This window comes from Lissotriton vulgaris, chromosome 2_1, assembly GCF_964263255.1.
Source record: "Lissotriton vulgaris chromosome 2_1, aLisVul1.2, whole genome shotgun sequence".
NCBI classification, from domain to species: Eukaryota; Metazoa; Chordata; class Amphibia; order Caudata; family Salamandridae; genus Lissotriton; species Lissotriton vulgaris.
Window position 1 is genome coordinate 102,833,017 of NC_141687.1, and position 16,688 is coordinate 102,849,704.

At 44.5% G+C, this 16,688-nt stretch overlaps 1 protein-coding gene across 1 annotated transcript in view; it reads left to right on the forward strand.

Moving 5' to 3' along the window:
• WSCD1 (WSC domain sialate O sulfotransferase 1) overlaps positions 1-13,985 on the forward strand; it is a 335,167-nt gene extending 321,182 nt beyond the window's left edge. The window contains exons 7-9 of the mRNA XM_086954536.1: positions 6,088-6,252; positions 7,962-8,162; positions 13,263-13,985. Coding sequence (XP_086810662.1) covers positions 6,088-6,252; positions 7,962-8,162; positions 13,263-13,612 — 716 coding nt within the window. The 3' untranslated portion in view covers positions 13,613-13,985. The remainder of the gene's footprint in view (positions 1-6,087; positions 6,253-7,961; positions 8,163-13,262) is intronic.
• The last annotated feature ends 2,703 nt before the right edge of the window (positions 13,986-16,688 follow it).

Sequence of the window (16,688 nt, forward strand, 5' to 3'; positions counted from 1 at the left end):
GATGGTGCTCGCTGTATAACCAGTGCTGACGTCCCTTCCGCTTCCTCTTCTTCTCTGTGAGGAAAACTCCCGGAGACGCTCCTTAATCCTTTTGATCTTGTCCTAAATCAATACAAAACAAACCGTTATCTCGTTCTTCTTCCTTTCCAGGAAGCATCAGGATACGGTGTACAACAATTCCTAGCAAAGAGCAGTGTTGAAAAACATTTTACCAAGAGAAAACTTTGTACTTGTACCAAATCATTCTACAAACTATGAATACCACACAGCAGCAGAAAAAACCCATAAGTAAACATAAGGTGGTACTTACTGGATGTACGTAGATCCGGGTGGGGAGGACCAATCCGCTGCCGCCATGATGTCCTCCAGCCGACCGCCCACCTGCACCGCCTTAGAGGCCATTGCCCCTCTTGTGGAGTGGGCTCCAAATCTGGTCACGTCCACGCCCACCTCGGTCATGATCCAACGGACCCACCTGGCGATGGTTGGAGAGGAAACCGGTTTAAAAGGTTTCTGCAAGGCAATAAGGAGTTGTCGCTCTCCAGGAGGGCGATATTCCAACGTCATGTCCTCGTAAGTTTTGAGACATCGTACCACGCAGAGCTTGGTTTGGTCCGGAAAAAAGGGATACGACACAGATCTGATATCGGTCTTGGTCCTTCTTGTCACCGTAAACGTGACCCCTTCCGGAGTAAACATTCGAGATGTGATATCCAGCGCCCTCACATCCGAAACACGCTTGCATGAGACCAGACACAAAAGGATCGCCAGTTTGGCTGACAGTTCTTTCCTAGAAAGATACTGATTATCCCCCCAGGAGGAGAGGAAATGCAGAACAATGTTAACGTCCCAGAGACCTTCATACCTGGGTTCCGGGGGCTTAGCAAGTCTAACACCTCTCATCAGTTTGCAGACCCAGGGATGTTCGCCCGCCGGTTTCCCATCGAAGTGGGCATGCCCCGCCGAAATGGCGGATCTGAAAGAGTTAATAGACCGGTAGGCCAACCCCGACCGATGCAATTCAGCCAAGAAATTTAGGATGTGGCTAACGTCCGCCCCCACGGGATCTGCGTGTCTTCCCAGACACCAACGACGCCACCGCTGCCAAGCCGAGCGGTACCTCTTGACAGTTCCTGGAGCCCAGGCTCCAAGGATGAGGTCCTCAGCGTCCGCCGAAAGGCGTCCGTCCTGCCAACGTCCCCTGAAATCCTCCATGCCATGAGATGCAAGGTCTCTCGAATCACCAGGGGGTGAGGCTCCCCCTGAGGGTCCGAGAGCAACGAAGGGAACAAGGGTAGTCGAATCGGACAGTCCCATGACAGTTCCAATAGAGAGGGAAACCACGCCTGGGCTCGCCAGAAGGGAGTCACCAGGACCATGGAAGCCCGTTGTCTGCGGACTTGAGCTGCCACACGTGGAATCATGAGAAAGGGGGGAAATGCATACGCCAGTTCCCGTGTCCAGTCCTGTAAGAAGGCATCGATCGCCGAGGCCTCCGGGTCCGGCCTCCAGCTCACGAACCTCGGGAGCTGTTGATTGAGTCGAGATGCGAACAGGTCTATCGAGCATGGACCCCACCTGGCCATCAACGCCTGGAAGATTGAACGTTCCAGTCGCCAGTCGCTGAAGTCCTGGAAGTTCCTGGAGTGCCAATCCGCAATCGAATTCTGAGTGCCCGGAAGGTATTCCGCTGACACCGATATCTGTCTCTCTAGGCAATAGTGCCAGAAGTCCTTCGCCTGATTTGTTAGCGCACGCGACCGAGGACCGCCCAGGCGATTGATATACTGCACTGCTGACACATTGTCCATGCGTAACAGAATACAGCACGAAACTCGATGCTGAGTCAGGGACCTCACTGCAAACGAGCCCGCTAGTAGCTCCAAGCAGTTGATGTGGAGTAGCAACTCCTCCTGCGTCCAACGACCCCCCATGGTAACGTCGCCACAGCGTGCGCCCCAACCCGACCTGCTGGCATCCGATTCGATGATCAGGTCCGGGCTGGATCCGAAAATCGCTCTCCCATTCCACGCACTCATGTGCTCGATCCACCACCGAATCTCCATCCTTGTCTCCTCGGTGAGAGAGATGAGTTCGGAGTACGTCAGCCCCTTCCTGAGGTGCTGTGCTTTCAGCCGCTGGAGGGCTCGGTAGTGCAGGGGACCCGGAAAGATCGCCTGGATCGATGAGGAGAGCAGTCCTACGATGCGGGCTAACTGCCGAAGGGATATTCTGTCCCTCTTCAGAACTTGGGAAAGCTCCTTGCGGATCTTGGACACCTTCTGTTGAGGAAGGCTGAGAGATGCCGTCTCCGAGTCTATCAGGAAACCTAGAAAAGTGAACCGTCTGGTCGGGAGGAATTCCGATTTCTGGGTGTTCAGCACAAAACCCAGGTCTTGCAAGAGAGCAATAGTCATGTTCAAGTTGGACCTGAGCCGGACCGGTGACTGATCCAACAGCAGTATATCGTCCAGATATAGGATAAGTCGGACTCCCCGTTCGCGGAGGGTCTCCACCACCGGCCGAAGGAGTTTCGTAAAACACCAAGGGGCCGATGATAGGCCAAAAGGGAGAGCCTGAAACTCGAAGACCTCCCCGTCCCAAAGGAACTGAAGGAATCGTCGGTGTGGTGCAAAGATGGGAACCGTGAGATAAGCGTCCTTCAAATCCAGGCGCGCCATCCAGTCCCCTTGGAGGAGAATATCTCGTAAGAGATGAATCCCCTCCATTTTGAAGTGGCGGTAGACCAGCCACTCGTTGAATTCCCGCAAATTTATCACTGGGCGAAAACCCTTGTCCTTCTTCTGGACCAAGAAGATATTGCTTAGGAATCCTGCAGGATGAAGATGGGATTTGCAGATCGCCCCTTTCCTGAGGAGGTCCGCAACCTCGTCGGCGATCAGAAGTCTTTCCTCCTGTGAGAAAACTAGAGGGCGAGGGCGAAGCCTTTGGTGGGGAAGACCGTAGAACTCAATCTGAAAACCTTGAACTGTTTGTAAGACCCAAGGGTCCAAAGTAATCTTGCGCCAGTTGCAAAGGTGTTTCCGAAGCCTCCCCCCCAGAACGTGTGGGGAAAAAAGGGTAACACTCACCGGATGGACCTCCTGGGGCGTTGACGCCCCCTCGGTAGCCTCTGCCGCGCCCCTTGCCTCTACTGGGGTAGAAGTTTCCTTGGCGACCGTCGTTCCAGCCGTTGTTTCGGCGCTGGTTCTTGTTATGGGGGCCTTGCTGGGCCTGATGACCGGAGGAGCGGCCCCGTCCTCGTCCGGCGCCGGCAAAAACCCGCCCCGGGAAAATCTTTTTGACCGTCGTCTGAGCTCTGTCCAGTGCCGAGAAAGTGGTGACAAATTTATTAAGTTCCTTAATGAAAGGTTCGCCAAAAAGCTTGCCTTGTGCAATGATCCCTGCTTCTGAGGTGGCCAAGTCTCCCAACTTGGGATCTATTTTGATGAGGAGGGATCGTCTACGCTCAGCCGCTAACGCACAGTTCGCGTTCCCTAGGAAGCACAGGGCTCGCTGTGCCCAGCCCGCCACGACCTCCGTGGACATCGGAGTTCCCGATTCCTTGGCTCGCTCAGCCAGTTGAATAATTTGCGTCACGGGTCCTACCGCGTCCAGGAGTTTGTCCTGGCAGGCTCGCCTGGAGCGATCTATGCCTTTCTTCGGGTCCCGCATGAACTTTGCGAAGAACGCACAAAGCTTCTCGTCAATATCCGGCGTGGTGGCCACCCTGCCCTCTAATTTCGGGCGAGGACATTCACCTCGCATGCGTGTCCTAACTTCCCTTTCCAGGGGTTGGCGCACTTTGCTTGCAGCGTAAGCCGCCACCTTGGGATCCGGTACCCACTCCGACGACCTAGGGTGGTAAATGCTCGTCGGGTCAAACATGTCAGAGGGAGTGTCTTCTCCCTCTAGGGATCCCGAGGAATGAGGCGTCGGGCGCCAAGGTCTACCCGAGTAGCCATCATCCTCATCCGAGGAACCTTCGTCCCCCGAGACACCCTCTCCCTCCAAGGGGAAACCATCCTCCTGGTCCGTGTCTTGTGCGACCTCGTCGCCATCATCTCCGGGCAAAAGCCCCTCCCGGCAGGGTATATGCTTCAGTGTCCGCGCACTTTTGCTCGAACTCTTCCAAGTGCCCCGCAGGACGCTTAGTTGATTTTTTACCCCCCCCCAGCGAGCTTTTGGACCCACGGTCCGCAGGGCCTGCAGCGCCAAACACCCCGGGAATACTTTGGGCGAGAGCGTCCACTCTATCCCGCAGAGGCGCAAGCACCGAGTCCAGGGCCTGCGACAACGCGTGGCCCACCGCAGGCGGGAAGGGTTGGGCGAGGTGGAACTCCTCTGCCTCTTGGTTGTTATTAGTATCTTGGTCCGAAGACTGCATTATGGAGGGTGTAGGCACCAAACACCTTAATTAATTCCAAAGGTAGCCCCCTCGCCGGTGCCCAGACAGCAATCTGTCAGAAAATTAGAGGTGCAATACCTCAACTCGCCACTAGAGGGCGTTGCGCACTAGCGCGTGTGGAATCACCGAGAGCCGGTGTCAGGGCGAGGGTTGGTGAGGGCAGAAGAACCTGCCTCAGTGCGCCGTGTCAAAACGGAGATAGGCCGCCGAGCAGCGTCTCCGTGAGAAGCGGCGCCCCACAGAGCCGGGAAAGAGCGCGAAGCGCTCCTGTCACGGTCCGCGATATGCGTGAGGACGCGCAGGCAGAGCCTGTCGCGTGTCAAATCGGCCGCGCGAAGAAGCGCGCGTACAGAGCAGGGAAAAGCACAGGCAAAAGCAGGCTATCAATCAATAAGTCACAGTAACATAAACACGTCAGAAAATAAATGTCACTTATCTGACGAGCAGAGAAGAAAGAGGAAGCGGAAGGGACGTCAGCACTGGTTATGCAGCGAGCACCATCTCCATTGGCCGGCTGTTACTATGGACACTGTGCCCCATGTGTTCATGGGAGATGTAGTTTGAAGTTTTCTTTTGGTTTCTACTTTGAATGTGCTGTCGAAATAAAGAGAAGAAAGGACTGCATAATCCTCGCCTCCGTCCTGACATAGAATTACCTTAACGTCTGTCATGGGGAATCTAACTCCGTCTCTAAACACTCGCCGCAGCTAACATCCGCGTTGTCGAGCAGGTAAGGCTCAACTCGACGCTCCAATAGGAGCGCGATGACCTCACGCGTAGAGCGTCTACTGCAACTAACATAAAAGAAGGGCTCACGGTAGGGGCTCCTTTCCGACTCGGACATCCGCAGCTAATTGAACATAAAGGGGGGACATCTCCACCACGTCACTTACACAGTGCTGTTAAACATAAAGAAGGGACATCTTCTCCATCGCGTTTCATTCAGTCAACCTCCGGGGTATCTACCCGACGTAAAAAAAGTATATATATAAAGAACTAACAATAAATTAAACAAGAAATTATAAAATGGAACCATAGGGGCCGTACTGCCTATTAACTAATGGGGCTGCTACAGACCAATCTACTCAATATACTAGTATACCTAGATGTACTAAACAACCACAATGGCCCATACTTAAAAAGACAGATCGAAAAGGAGTATGTATGAAAATTATGAAAAAAGAAGAAGAAGGGGGGGTTATCAAAAAAAAGAGAGACAATAGGGAAAAGGAGAAAAACTAAATAAGTTCTCCAATCACCACACCAACGCAGAAAGTTTTTTTGGCACTGCATATTCACATCTAGATTCACCATCTATTTCAATTGTACTGTTACAAAAGGAAAACAGTCTGTGGGTATAGCTCAACATATACCCACCTCTATATACACTATAGTACAATAATCCTAATACACAGAGACTGTGATGTACTACAGAACAGCAACAAACAAGTCTGATATAAGACTTCTCTCTGGTCTGGGAGGGAAGTGTGTTAATCATGTGTAACAAGCAGCCTCACTAAGTCACAAAGTCACAATGGAATGGCCGCACCGCGGCGGAATTGCCGTCACGGTTAAAGCGTTAATTTGTACAATGGTATTTGTGTGTGGTTTGTTTGCTATCTGTACATGGAACCTGTTAAATAGTATTTGTAACAAATGACTGTCTTTAATGTTTTCAGATACCAGGTGTACAGACAGGAGGTTTCTCTCTGCAAAGTCCAAGGTTTTTGTAGCATTATCCAGCTTTCCTGGGGCAGGTAACACATGGGTGCGGCATCTGATTGAACACGCCACAGGATTCTACACAGGGAGCTTCTACTTCGATGGAGCACTGTACAATAAAGGTAGGAAAGAAATGGACACAGTTGTATCACCTCTTGCTTTTAACCAATCCTTTTGACTCCACTCTAGTACCACCTTTATTCACCTTCATTCTCCACCCTCATATATCTCCTATGACATCCATACTCTCTCAACCACCCTTTCGCTCATTATTTATAGGTATGGTCCTTTCAGAGCAACACTGTAAGTACTAAAATGTGCTTAGTTGATGTTAAAACACATTGTAACTAAATTCATTTGTTTAAACGCCCTCAGAAACCAGAAAGGAGTGAATCTGCATTGGTACACAATGACCTTCCTACACCCATCTCCTGGTCAGTGCATGGGAATTAACCCTTACATGTATGATCAAAAGAGAGATGAACTATTTAAAACTGAGCTCAAGATCAGGGGTGAATAGGCTGGACTATGTCTAGGATACAGAAAACGTTGCTCTTTCTCAGCCCTTCTTTTACCTATAGGACTGCCACTTAACTTCCCTATAACTGGTTAACGTCAAAGGTTAACTCAGCCTCCATACCAGATGTGTTGCAAGATTGGTGCACAATTTAGCCATAGGTTTTGGCAGTGAATATGTACACTTTACATAAATTCTTCAGGTAAAAGTGTTTACTTGCACTGCAGAAGTACCTCTGATAAAATAATAATTCTGAAAATGATTCAATGGGTTAAAGAATAGATTAATACTCAGGGCCACTTTAATCAATACTTTGAGAGTCACGCAAACCAGAGCGAAGTGTGGATTTGGGATTTACTTTCCAGGAAAATGTGTTATGCACTGGAGAGTAGCCCTTAAGTACTACTAAATGGCACATTGTGCTATTTTTCCCTACATTGCATCAATTGGGTTCCCATGAACAGTACTTGGGTGTTCCCATGCAGCCAGATATGGTTTTTGATGCAAAGCCCTATCTACTAACATTTGTAGGATGGTGTTGTGCCAACATGTATGCCTCCTTGATAGATTTGTAAAGTTGGAAAATGTTTTCTTTTATCCAAACATTTCAAACTTTGCATGAGTGCTATACTTTACAGCACCCAGGCGAAGTGGGAACAGTTTTAAAGTATGTCTTACCATAGTATTTTATCATGTAAGAGTGCTCCTCTTGTACAAAACCTATGCTAGACATCATGCACACACTATTGCGTCATGGTGCAAAGGTGCATGCGTGGCACTAGGTTGCAAGAAAGTGTGACAGCAGCAAGCCTCAGTACATATGGTGCTAACCTGCTCACTCCCTTTCATGCAATGCAGCATCTTTAGGTGCTGAGCTGCACCATATTGCGTGGAAAATAGTTAATTTAGCACTTAGTGTTTCACTAGACCTTTGGCGCATTTCTCATTTTATTTCATGTTTCGGACACCTCTACTAATTCTGAAAACCTTGTGACACCCGCTTCCGTTTAATGGAGCTTTCCCATGACATGTGACTTTCCCTAATGAGTCTGTCCTGAAAAATACCAAGGATAGGCTAATTTGAATTACTTTTTTATATAAGAAAAATAACATACTCAAAGACGGCACGTTAAATTGCAATCATCTGTACTTTCGAGCATTCTACTTTTTTCTAACCTGTAGCATTCTTCTGAAGAACAACAAAACATCCATTTTGCTCTCTCACAATTTGTACTTCATGTGTCAAACTATGTAACCTATGCCTACACTAATATGGGGTTCTTGCTAAGCCTGACGCTCATGCATTTATCACAGGTTTTAAAGGCGAGAAGGATCACTGGAGAAGTGGGAGAACAATCTGTGTGAAGACTCATGAGAGTGGCAAGAGGGAGATTGAAATGTTTGACTCTGCGATCTTGCTGATCAGAAACCCTTACAAAGCGCTGATGGCCGAGTTCAACAGGAAGTGCGCTGGCCATCTGGGATATGCGACCGAGAAGAATTGGAAGAGCAAAGGTAAGAAATACTAGGCAGGGCTGTAATACCCCACCAGGCATTTCCCCAGTCGGCTGGAGCCTTTGGAGATGAGGTTTGAAAACCTAGGGGCGCTTCTGCTTCCTCTGTCCCTTGGCACAGCTCCCCAAGGTTAATTGGGATCACTGACATAATATCGAGGGACATAATATCGACAGACAGAATATCGAGTTTGTATCTACAAACAGGTAAGTACAAAAATATTGAGTAAAACATATTGTTTATAAAAATATAGTTTATAAAAATATCGACTTTATTAAAAACAATGTTAAATTAAATGAATAATAAAAATTAATTACTAAAATATACTTAAAAATACTTACATTATCTTATAATAATTAAATAATTATTAAAAGTTATAAACAATTTTTAAATCATATTTGTTAAAACATATATATATATAGTAACATAATATAATTAAATAATATCCAATAATATTACCGTACAATAGCGGAAGTGTAAAAATTACTATTCCCACTCCAGAGAGTGCAACAGTAGGGAAAGCGTTTGATAGCGTAGGGATAAAAATTACTATTCACACTCCAGTGAGTACAACAGTAGGGAAAGCGTTGGATAGCGTAGGGGTAAAAATTACTATCCCAACTCCAGTGGGTGCAACAGTAGGGAAAGCGTTGGATAGCGTAGGGGTAAAAATTACTATTCCCACTCCAAAGAGTGCAACAGTAGGGAAAGCGTTGGATAGCGTAGGGGTTAAAATTACTATTCCCACTCCATTGGGTGTAACAGTAGGGAAAGCGTTGGATAGCGTAGGGGTAAAAATTACTATTCCAACTCCAAAGAGTGCAACAGTAGGGAAAGCTTTGGATAGCGTAGGGGTTAAAATTACTATTCCCACTCCAAAGAGTGCAACAGTAGGGAAAGCGTTGGATAGCGTAGGGGTAAAAATTACTATTCCCACTCCAGTGGGTGCAACAGTAGGGAAAGCGTTAGATAGCGTAGGGGTAAAAATTACTATTCCAACTCCAGTGAGTGCAACAGTAGGGAAAGCGTTGGATAGCGTAGAGGTAAAAATTACTATTCCCACTCCAGTGGGTGCAACTGTAGGGAAAGCGTTGGATAGCGTAGGGGTAAAAATTACTATTCCTACTCCAGTGAGTGCAACAGTAGGGAAATCGTTGGATTGCGTAGGGGTAAAAATTACTATTCCCACTCCAAAGAGTGCAACAGTAGGGAAAGCCTTGGATAGCGTAGGGGTACAAAATTACTATTCCCACTCCAAAGAGTGCAACAGTAGGGAAAGCTTTGGATAGCGTAGGGGTCAAAATTACTATTCCCATTCCAAAGAATGCAAATAGTAGGGAAAGCATTGGATAGCGTAGGGGTTAACATTACTATTCCCACTCCAGAGAGTGCAACAGTAGGGAAAGTAAATACTTCATATATTAATTAAAAAAATATAAATTAATATCTATAAAAAAATTAATAAAAGTGATTACCAATTTAATATAATATAATAATTAATCTATTAAAATCTATTAATTACAATTAGTTACCTATTAATACAAATTAATTACAAATTATCAATTAATTATTTAACAATAAAAAATTAATGAAGAATTAATTCAAATTAAATACAAATAAATACATTTTATTATTTAATTAATTATAAATAAATTACTTCCCACCTTATTCCCCTATAAACCCACAACCCGCTACAGAAAATAAATTAGTAAAATTAACATAATTAGCAATTAATCAAATAAATTGAATTAATTGGCAATTAAAATTTAATTAATTACCCATAAAAACTTAATTAACAATTAATTCTAAATAAATACCAATAAATAATTTTACATATTTAATTAATTAGAATTAAATTACTTCCCACCCAATTCCCCTATAAGCCCACAACCCGCTACAGAAAATAAATTAGTAAAATTAACATAATTAGCAATTAATCAATTAATTAAAATTAATTACCAATTAAAATTTAATTAATTACCACATATAAATTAACAATTAATTAAAAATGAATACCAATAAATAAATTTGCATATTTAATTAATTATAATTAAATTACTTCCCACCCTATTCCCCTATAAACCCATAACCCGCTACAGAATTAAATTACGCAAAAAAACAAAATTCATCAATTAACATTAGTTATAACATAAATACACACTTTTCACACCTATAATAACATAAAAAATTCGATATTATTAAAAATTCGATAATTTTGATAACCTATATTATACACTTCGATATTTTAACTTTCTATATTTTTAACATTCGATATTACATTACTTACCTTAAAAACGATATTTTTGATGTCTATATTCTGTCCATTCGATATTTTGTCCATTCTATATTTTAAACTCGATATTATGTCCATTCGATATTTTGTACTCGATATTTTGACTGTTTACCGGTTAATTGAAGTAGGCGCAGGGTTCAAGGGAGAAAGAAATACCGAGAGAGAAGGGGAAGAAGAGAGAAAGCAGCCAGAAGGGGAGCAGAGAGAGTGGAAAGAAGGATAGTGAGAGAATGGATGGATGGAAAGAGGGCGATTGCGCGAGGAAACAAAGGGTGCGGGACTGATTTGAGCATTTTTGCCGGGGCTGCTGTTGGTTCCACAGTCCTGCGCTGATACAGGGGCCCAATGAGCCGTGACCACAAGTACACCCTCAACCTGTTCCAGCGTGCATTCTTTTGAAGTACTCTTTTTGAGGTTTCTGAGAAGTGTGCTGGAGGCAGATTGTGTTGCTAACACATTCACGTGGCCAGATTTGCTTGCTCTTCTCCATCTTACGGACTTTCGTTGCTTTATAACCTAAGATTTCCTACACTAAAAGCCTTAGTTAGAGGATTGAATGCACATTCGGAAAGTGGGCTATGATAGTAGAGTTTAAATGAGTTTAAATCTCAGTCATTTGCAAAGTGTCTTGAGTTCTTTTGTGCTCTCCTAAGGCATGGCACTTGTTGCAATGGTTTAGGAGCCCATTATAAGTCGTCTGATAACCACCCAAGGCCATATTTACAACGCAGTAATACAGCCCGGTGCTGCAAGCCATTTGGCTGTGCTGCGTTACTTTCAGAGCAAAGGGATACGTCATATATATAACAATATGATGCATTCCAGAGCAAAGTCTGGAGTCGCCTCCAGTGGCACACAGCACTCCTCAAAGGAATCCGCCTGCCCTCTTTAGATCACACCACCTCCCCTTGTTACTTGCAGAGCTCCTGTATGGTAGCAGAAGTCAGGAGGCTGCCAACTGATGAGGGTGTCCCAACTGCAAGTCCAGCTTCCAGAATTTTAGTAGAACTCTGCTCCTTCAGAGTGTTCCTGCACCTCGGTACCTCTACTGCCACTATGAGCGCATAATGGGCCAGTGCCACTGGACCTGGAGAGCTCAATCCACAGAGTCCCATCTAGTCAAAGTCCTTGGTAACCCACACAGGGATTTGATCATCTTCAGAGTCCTGTGAAATCTATTTTCACTCTCTCTTCTTCACCCTGTGCAGCGGTTCTTAAGGGGAGGTTGAAGGTTCCAGACAGTAGGCCCCTCTTCCCAATGCAAGGATGACAAATCATCACACCACCCTTGTCCTAACCCTACTGCACAGGATCTTGGAATATTCCAGCATGCCAACTTGAATTGTGCTGTTGAAGGACACCTCTGAGAATCTGGCACCATGCTCTTGCCTGCCTCAGTTGGCTGGCCCGTTCCCGCCAAAACGTCAAAGAGACGCCACTCCTGAGTTTGGCTTTGGAGTTCTGGTCCTTTGTTTTCCTTTGGATGAGTCTTCCCACACCTAGTGCAGTGTAAAAAGGAATTAACACATTCAGAGTAAAGAAAAGCCAGAATCTAATAAGGCTTCAAGTTAGAGAATCATAGTAAATTTAGAGTGCAGATAGTATAATATTTATAGTACATATTCACTCATAATTCCTGTTTTCCATACGATTGGTGCACACCCCTAGTCTCTTGGCCTAAGTATAGCAAAACTGTGCATTGGTGTAGATTTACGCATGCATCCTTTCATGGGAAGCCCCACAGACTTGCTATGAATGCCTTCTCACATTATCAGTCCTGCACAGTTCATCGCCAATCGAAGACTAGTCCCTGCTGCTACAGGCTACAAGTGCGCAGATACTGGGCTGAAGTAGACTAGTCCCACTCACTCAGTCCATGCACCCTTACCTTAAATGTGCATTGGGAGAATTTGTTTTGGAATGCAGATGATTTCTAACAGAGTTTACAGTGAGCGAGACTCAGTTAGGGGGACTCACTCACAGTCACAACAAAGGTCTAAAAATAGGGTGGTCCAAAGAGCAAGCAACAAATGTGCTAAATACGTGAGTACCTATTTTCTTACACTTCTCATCATTGTTGTAATTAGTCCCAGTGAGTTTGTTTCTGCTGAAGAGGGAGAACCTAATACATGGAGAGACCACTTCCTTGTAATAAACATAATAGTTAATATTTCTTGTACTTTCAAATGCAATTTTCTTTTGAGCTGGTGTTGCTATACCACTTTGAACCACATCACCTTTAGTCAAGATTTAAGCATGACAAATATGCTATACAAATTATTCACCGCTACAGAAAACACATTCCTGTAAAAAATGCGAATATTTTAAAGATTTGAAGTAACCCTCACTTTCTCAGAGCAATTCATATTATTATGATATTAGGAAAGAACTGATTTTTTTATGTGGTCATAACTTTCAAAAGTTAAACATTTGTGCTATAAATTGTTAATATCACCAAAACCAATGATACTCATTTTATCAAATGCCAAGTAAAGAAAGTCAACACTAACCCACCGAGTTAAATTAGTTAATTTCGTATGTGATGATCATCATATCAAATTAAAGACACTTTTTTTATTAAAATATGTTGGAACTGATCTTGTATGTACTTGTAATGACAGAAGAAGTGCTAATATGAGATGAAGATTGTTTCTCAATCATGCTTGGCTTCAACTCTCACTTCTAGTTATTGTTGGGATGTTTATTTTGTGAACAGCTACCTTCCCTTATTTGCACAATATTTGCCTATCAAACAAATTATCATAACATCCTTCTGATTAAGTTGCTGTTTGCTTTCCCTTTCACAGAGTGGCCGGATTTTGTCAACAGTTATGCATCCTGGTGGGCTTCCCACACGCTCGACTGGTTGAATCACAGCAAGAACCTCCTGGTGGTGCACTACGAAGAGCTCAAGAAGAACTTAATCCATAAACTGAAAGAAATGGTGGAGTTCCTCCACCTGGAAGCGGATCATGACCGCTTGCTGTGCGTGGAAAACAACAAAGATGGCAACTTCAAGCGGTCGGGAGCTGGCCCCGACCTGGACCCCTTTACGCAGGACATGAAGGATCTCATTGACGGACACATACGCACAGTAGATGAAGCCTTGAAACTTAGAAATTTAACTGGCCTCCCTAAGGAATATGCACTGAGATGATGGTTATGGATTTATGTTCCAAAGACTTTCTTTTCTAGCATCCGCAGCGGGAGGCAGCGGGGTGGACCATCAGATGATCGCACACCGACTCTCAGCGTGGTCTTTTCAGCACTCGCTGATCTCATGAAAAGGTCAGCAGAGGATAGAAGCTGGCCTGGAACAACAGTACAAGCTATTAGTGCCTGGGAATGTAGACCCTCCTCACCGACCTGCTGTGAGTACAGCAGCGGGATGCTGGTACTTTTGGAAGAATCTCCCTTTTTCGATTTTCCAGTCTCCTAGCAATACCTGTCACGAGTAGCTCAATTTTTGGCAGTACTAGAGTTGACATCTGTTGTGTTTTTATTAAAGAATCTTGCTTTTCTGAGTTGTGCAAACATTTTCTTTTTTAGTGGGCATTGTTTTGGTAGACAGACCTGGCATGAATTTTAACAATTTGAATTATTGTGATGACAATGGTGTAACTTCTCGAAATTAGGAGCAACTCCTGTCTCTGATGCAAGTTAGATTGTGCAACTGTGATGCATTGGAATCTCGTGAGGGCTCTGTCTCTTCTGAAGACTGCTGAATATCTCTCACCACCCTCTGCATCCTAACTCCACAGCATACAACATACAAGAAGGCGCGTTTTGTCATCCATAGAGTAACCTGCCTCAGTGAGTGGCTGGTCACAGCCCTAGGTTGTGCTTGCCCATGTTATAGGCATGTTCATTAAACCTGTCCCTAGCATTCAGCAGACACAGCAACAATGCCAAGTGACTTAGAACAGCAGCTCCCTTCTGCCTCGTGAGAGTCATGCTTACTTTCTAGAGTATAGGGGGATAGCACTGACACCACTGTTCTTGCACTTTCAATGTCCAAGCGTTAATCGATTGGTGAGCTTGGCCGAAGAATTCATTGTCGATGAGTTTTACTAAATTAACTTGGAGCTGGTGACAAAACTGATTTGGGGCTGTAGGGGGCAAAGGACATTCTGGGTTCTACCTTTCTAAATTCATATTTGCCACTCGTGTTAAGGGATCCCTATGCTATTGTTATGCTAAATTGTCAAACCAAACCCACCCCAACACAAGGTACCCTCAGGGAAGTGATGTCTATTGGAATCTCAGAACTCAGTAATTCAGATTAAATTACTCTATAAATCAATACCCAGTCAGTGCATTCACTTTTACAATGGTAACATACATTCATGTATGCACAGTTAAATACGTATCATAAATTTACGCATATGAAAGTTACAATTAAGTATACCAATAAGTACACACTTATGTACTGGGAGCAAACAGTTGGTGTGCCTCCTGAAGGCTGCCTTCTAACAATATTTCAATGTGTGTGTGGTAGCCTTAAAATTAAAAAACACAAAAATCAATGACAATGATATTTGTTTTTTTTACAAATAAAACAGGGTAGGCCTCATTAACAAAAAGATTATGAAGAGCGGCACCGCAAGCAATTTTGCTGCTTCAAGCAGCATCATTTTAAAAGCACAGGGATGCGTCGTATTAACAAGATGACACATCCGTGTGCTTTCCCATGCGCTGGCGCACAATTGGTGCCATGCACCAGCGCAGGCATACTTGCGTCATGTTTCAATGGTGCCTGCGTTGGAGGGATGATTGTTTTTGTGCAGGAAGGGACACCTACCTGCACAAAGACAATCATTGATGCATTTTCCTCTTTCTATGCATGCTGCAGGATGCAACATGTATAGAAAGAGGAAAAACCTAGGCGAAATTAAAGTTTTTCTCATTGTTGTTCGACTCCTATGCTTCCCCTGGGGAGGTGTAGGATTCTTCATACAAATATTGTAAATCTGGGAATGTTTCAGGTTCCAGCGATGTTGCGTGGGAACACCCAAAGGAACACCCATGGAATGCCCCCTTCATGCAGAGTAATGCGTGTAAGGGGCCCATACTTACAAAGCCACGAAAAGCCAAGCAGGGTGAGTTTCTGTTGCTTTGTAAATATGGGTGGGCACACTGCGCTGCGGGTGCATCAAAAAAAGTGACGAACCAGGGGTGCAACAGCTTTGTAAATAAGGTCCTGCATCTTGCAATGGCAGTCATTAGCCAATCATATACTGTTTTGTCATTGGCATGTACCACGATGTACTGCTAAACTAATGTGGTATACTGTGGGCCAATATATCACAAATATTTTGTGCCTTATGTGCCCTATTCACAGTAGTTATCCTTTGTGTATGGGTACCATTGTTTGCTATTCACAAGGTCATTTTTATGGTAATATCTTTACAGCAGCAGAGTCTCTGCACATAAAAAGATAGGACGGTCGATCTTTTCATGTGCATAGACTCTTCAGACCAAAAGATACGAGCTGTGAAATACATTTGTGAGTAGCAAACAATCGCTAACTTATTCAAAAGTGTGAATTTATCTTTGTGAACCATGCTGTATAACTTTAAAACTACACAATTTAGATCTACTACCAAAAAGGACCCTTTACACCACTTAATCTATATTTCTGTCATATTCCTTCTACATCCGTTCAGCCATTTTCACACTATGGTAGGTTTACACACTTTTCACATAGTACAGTCCAGCAAGTCACCTTGCTGCACTGCATGATAGAGAACAGGCAGGAATGCACTGTATGTTATTCAATGTGGTGCATTCCTGCCTTTTCCTCTGCACTGACGCCCTTTTGGCAGCCTAGCACCAACGTAGGCACTCTTGCACCTTGGTGCAAGGGTGTCTCTGTTGCATGCAGGATTGTTATTTCTCCTCGTTACACCTCTACTGGGAAGGTGCATCTTTTTGGCTCATTCCAAGGTTTGGCTCATTCCAAGGTTTAAATCTGGGAATGCGTCAAAATCCATGGGAGTTGCATGAGAACGCAACTGCCATGGAGCACCTATCAGGGCAGAGTAAGGCAATGCAGCGATTTGCGCCATTTGCTCGAGATGGCACCACTGAGGGCCATTCAAAGTTGCTTTGCGTGATTTCATAAATCTCACTTATGTTTTGTTTCGAGCGTGTACCACATTGCATGTTGCAAATGCACTGTAAAACGGGTCATAAATATGACCCTACCTCTCTTTAGACAGTACTCTAAAGAA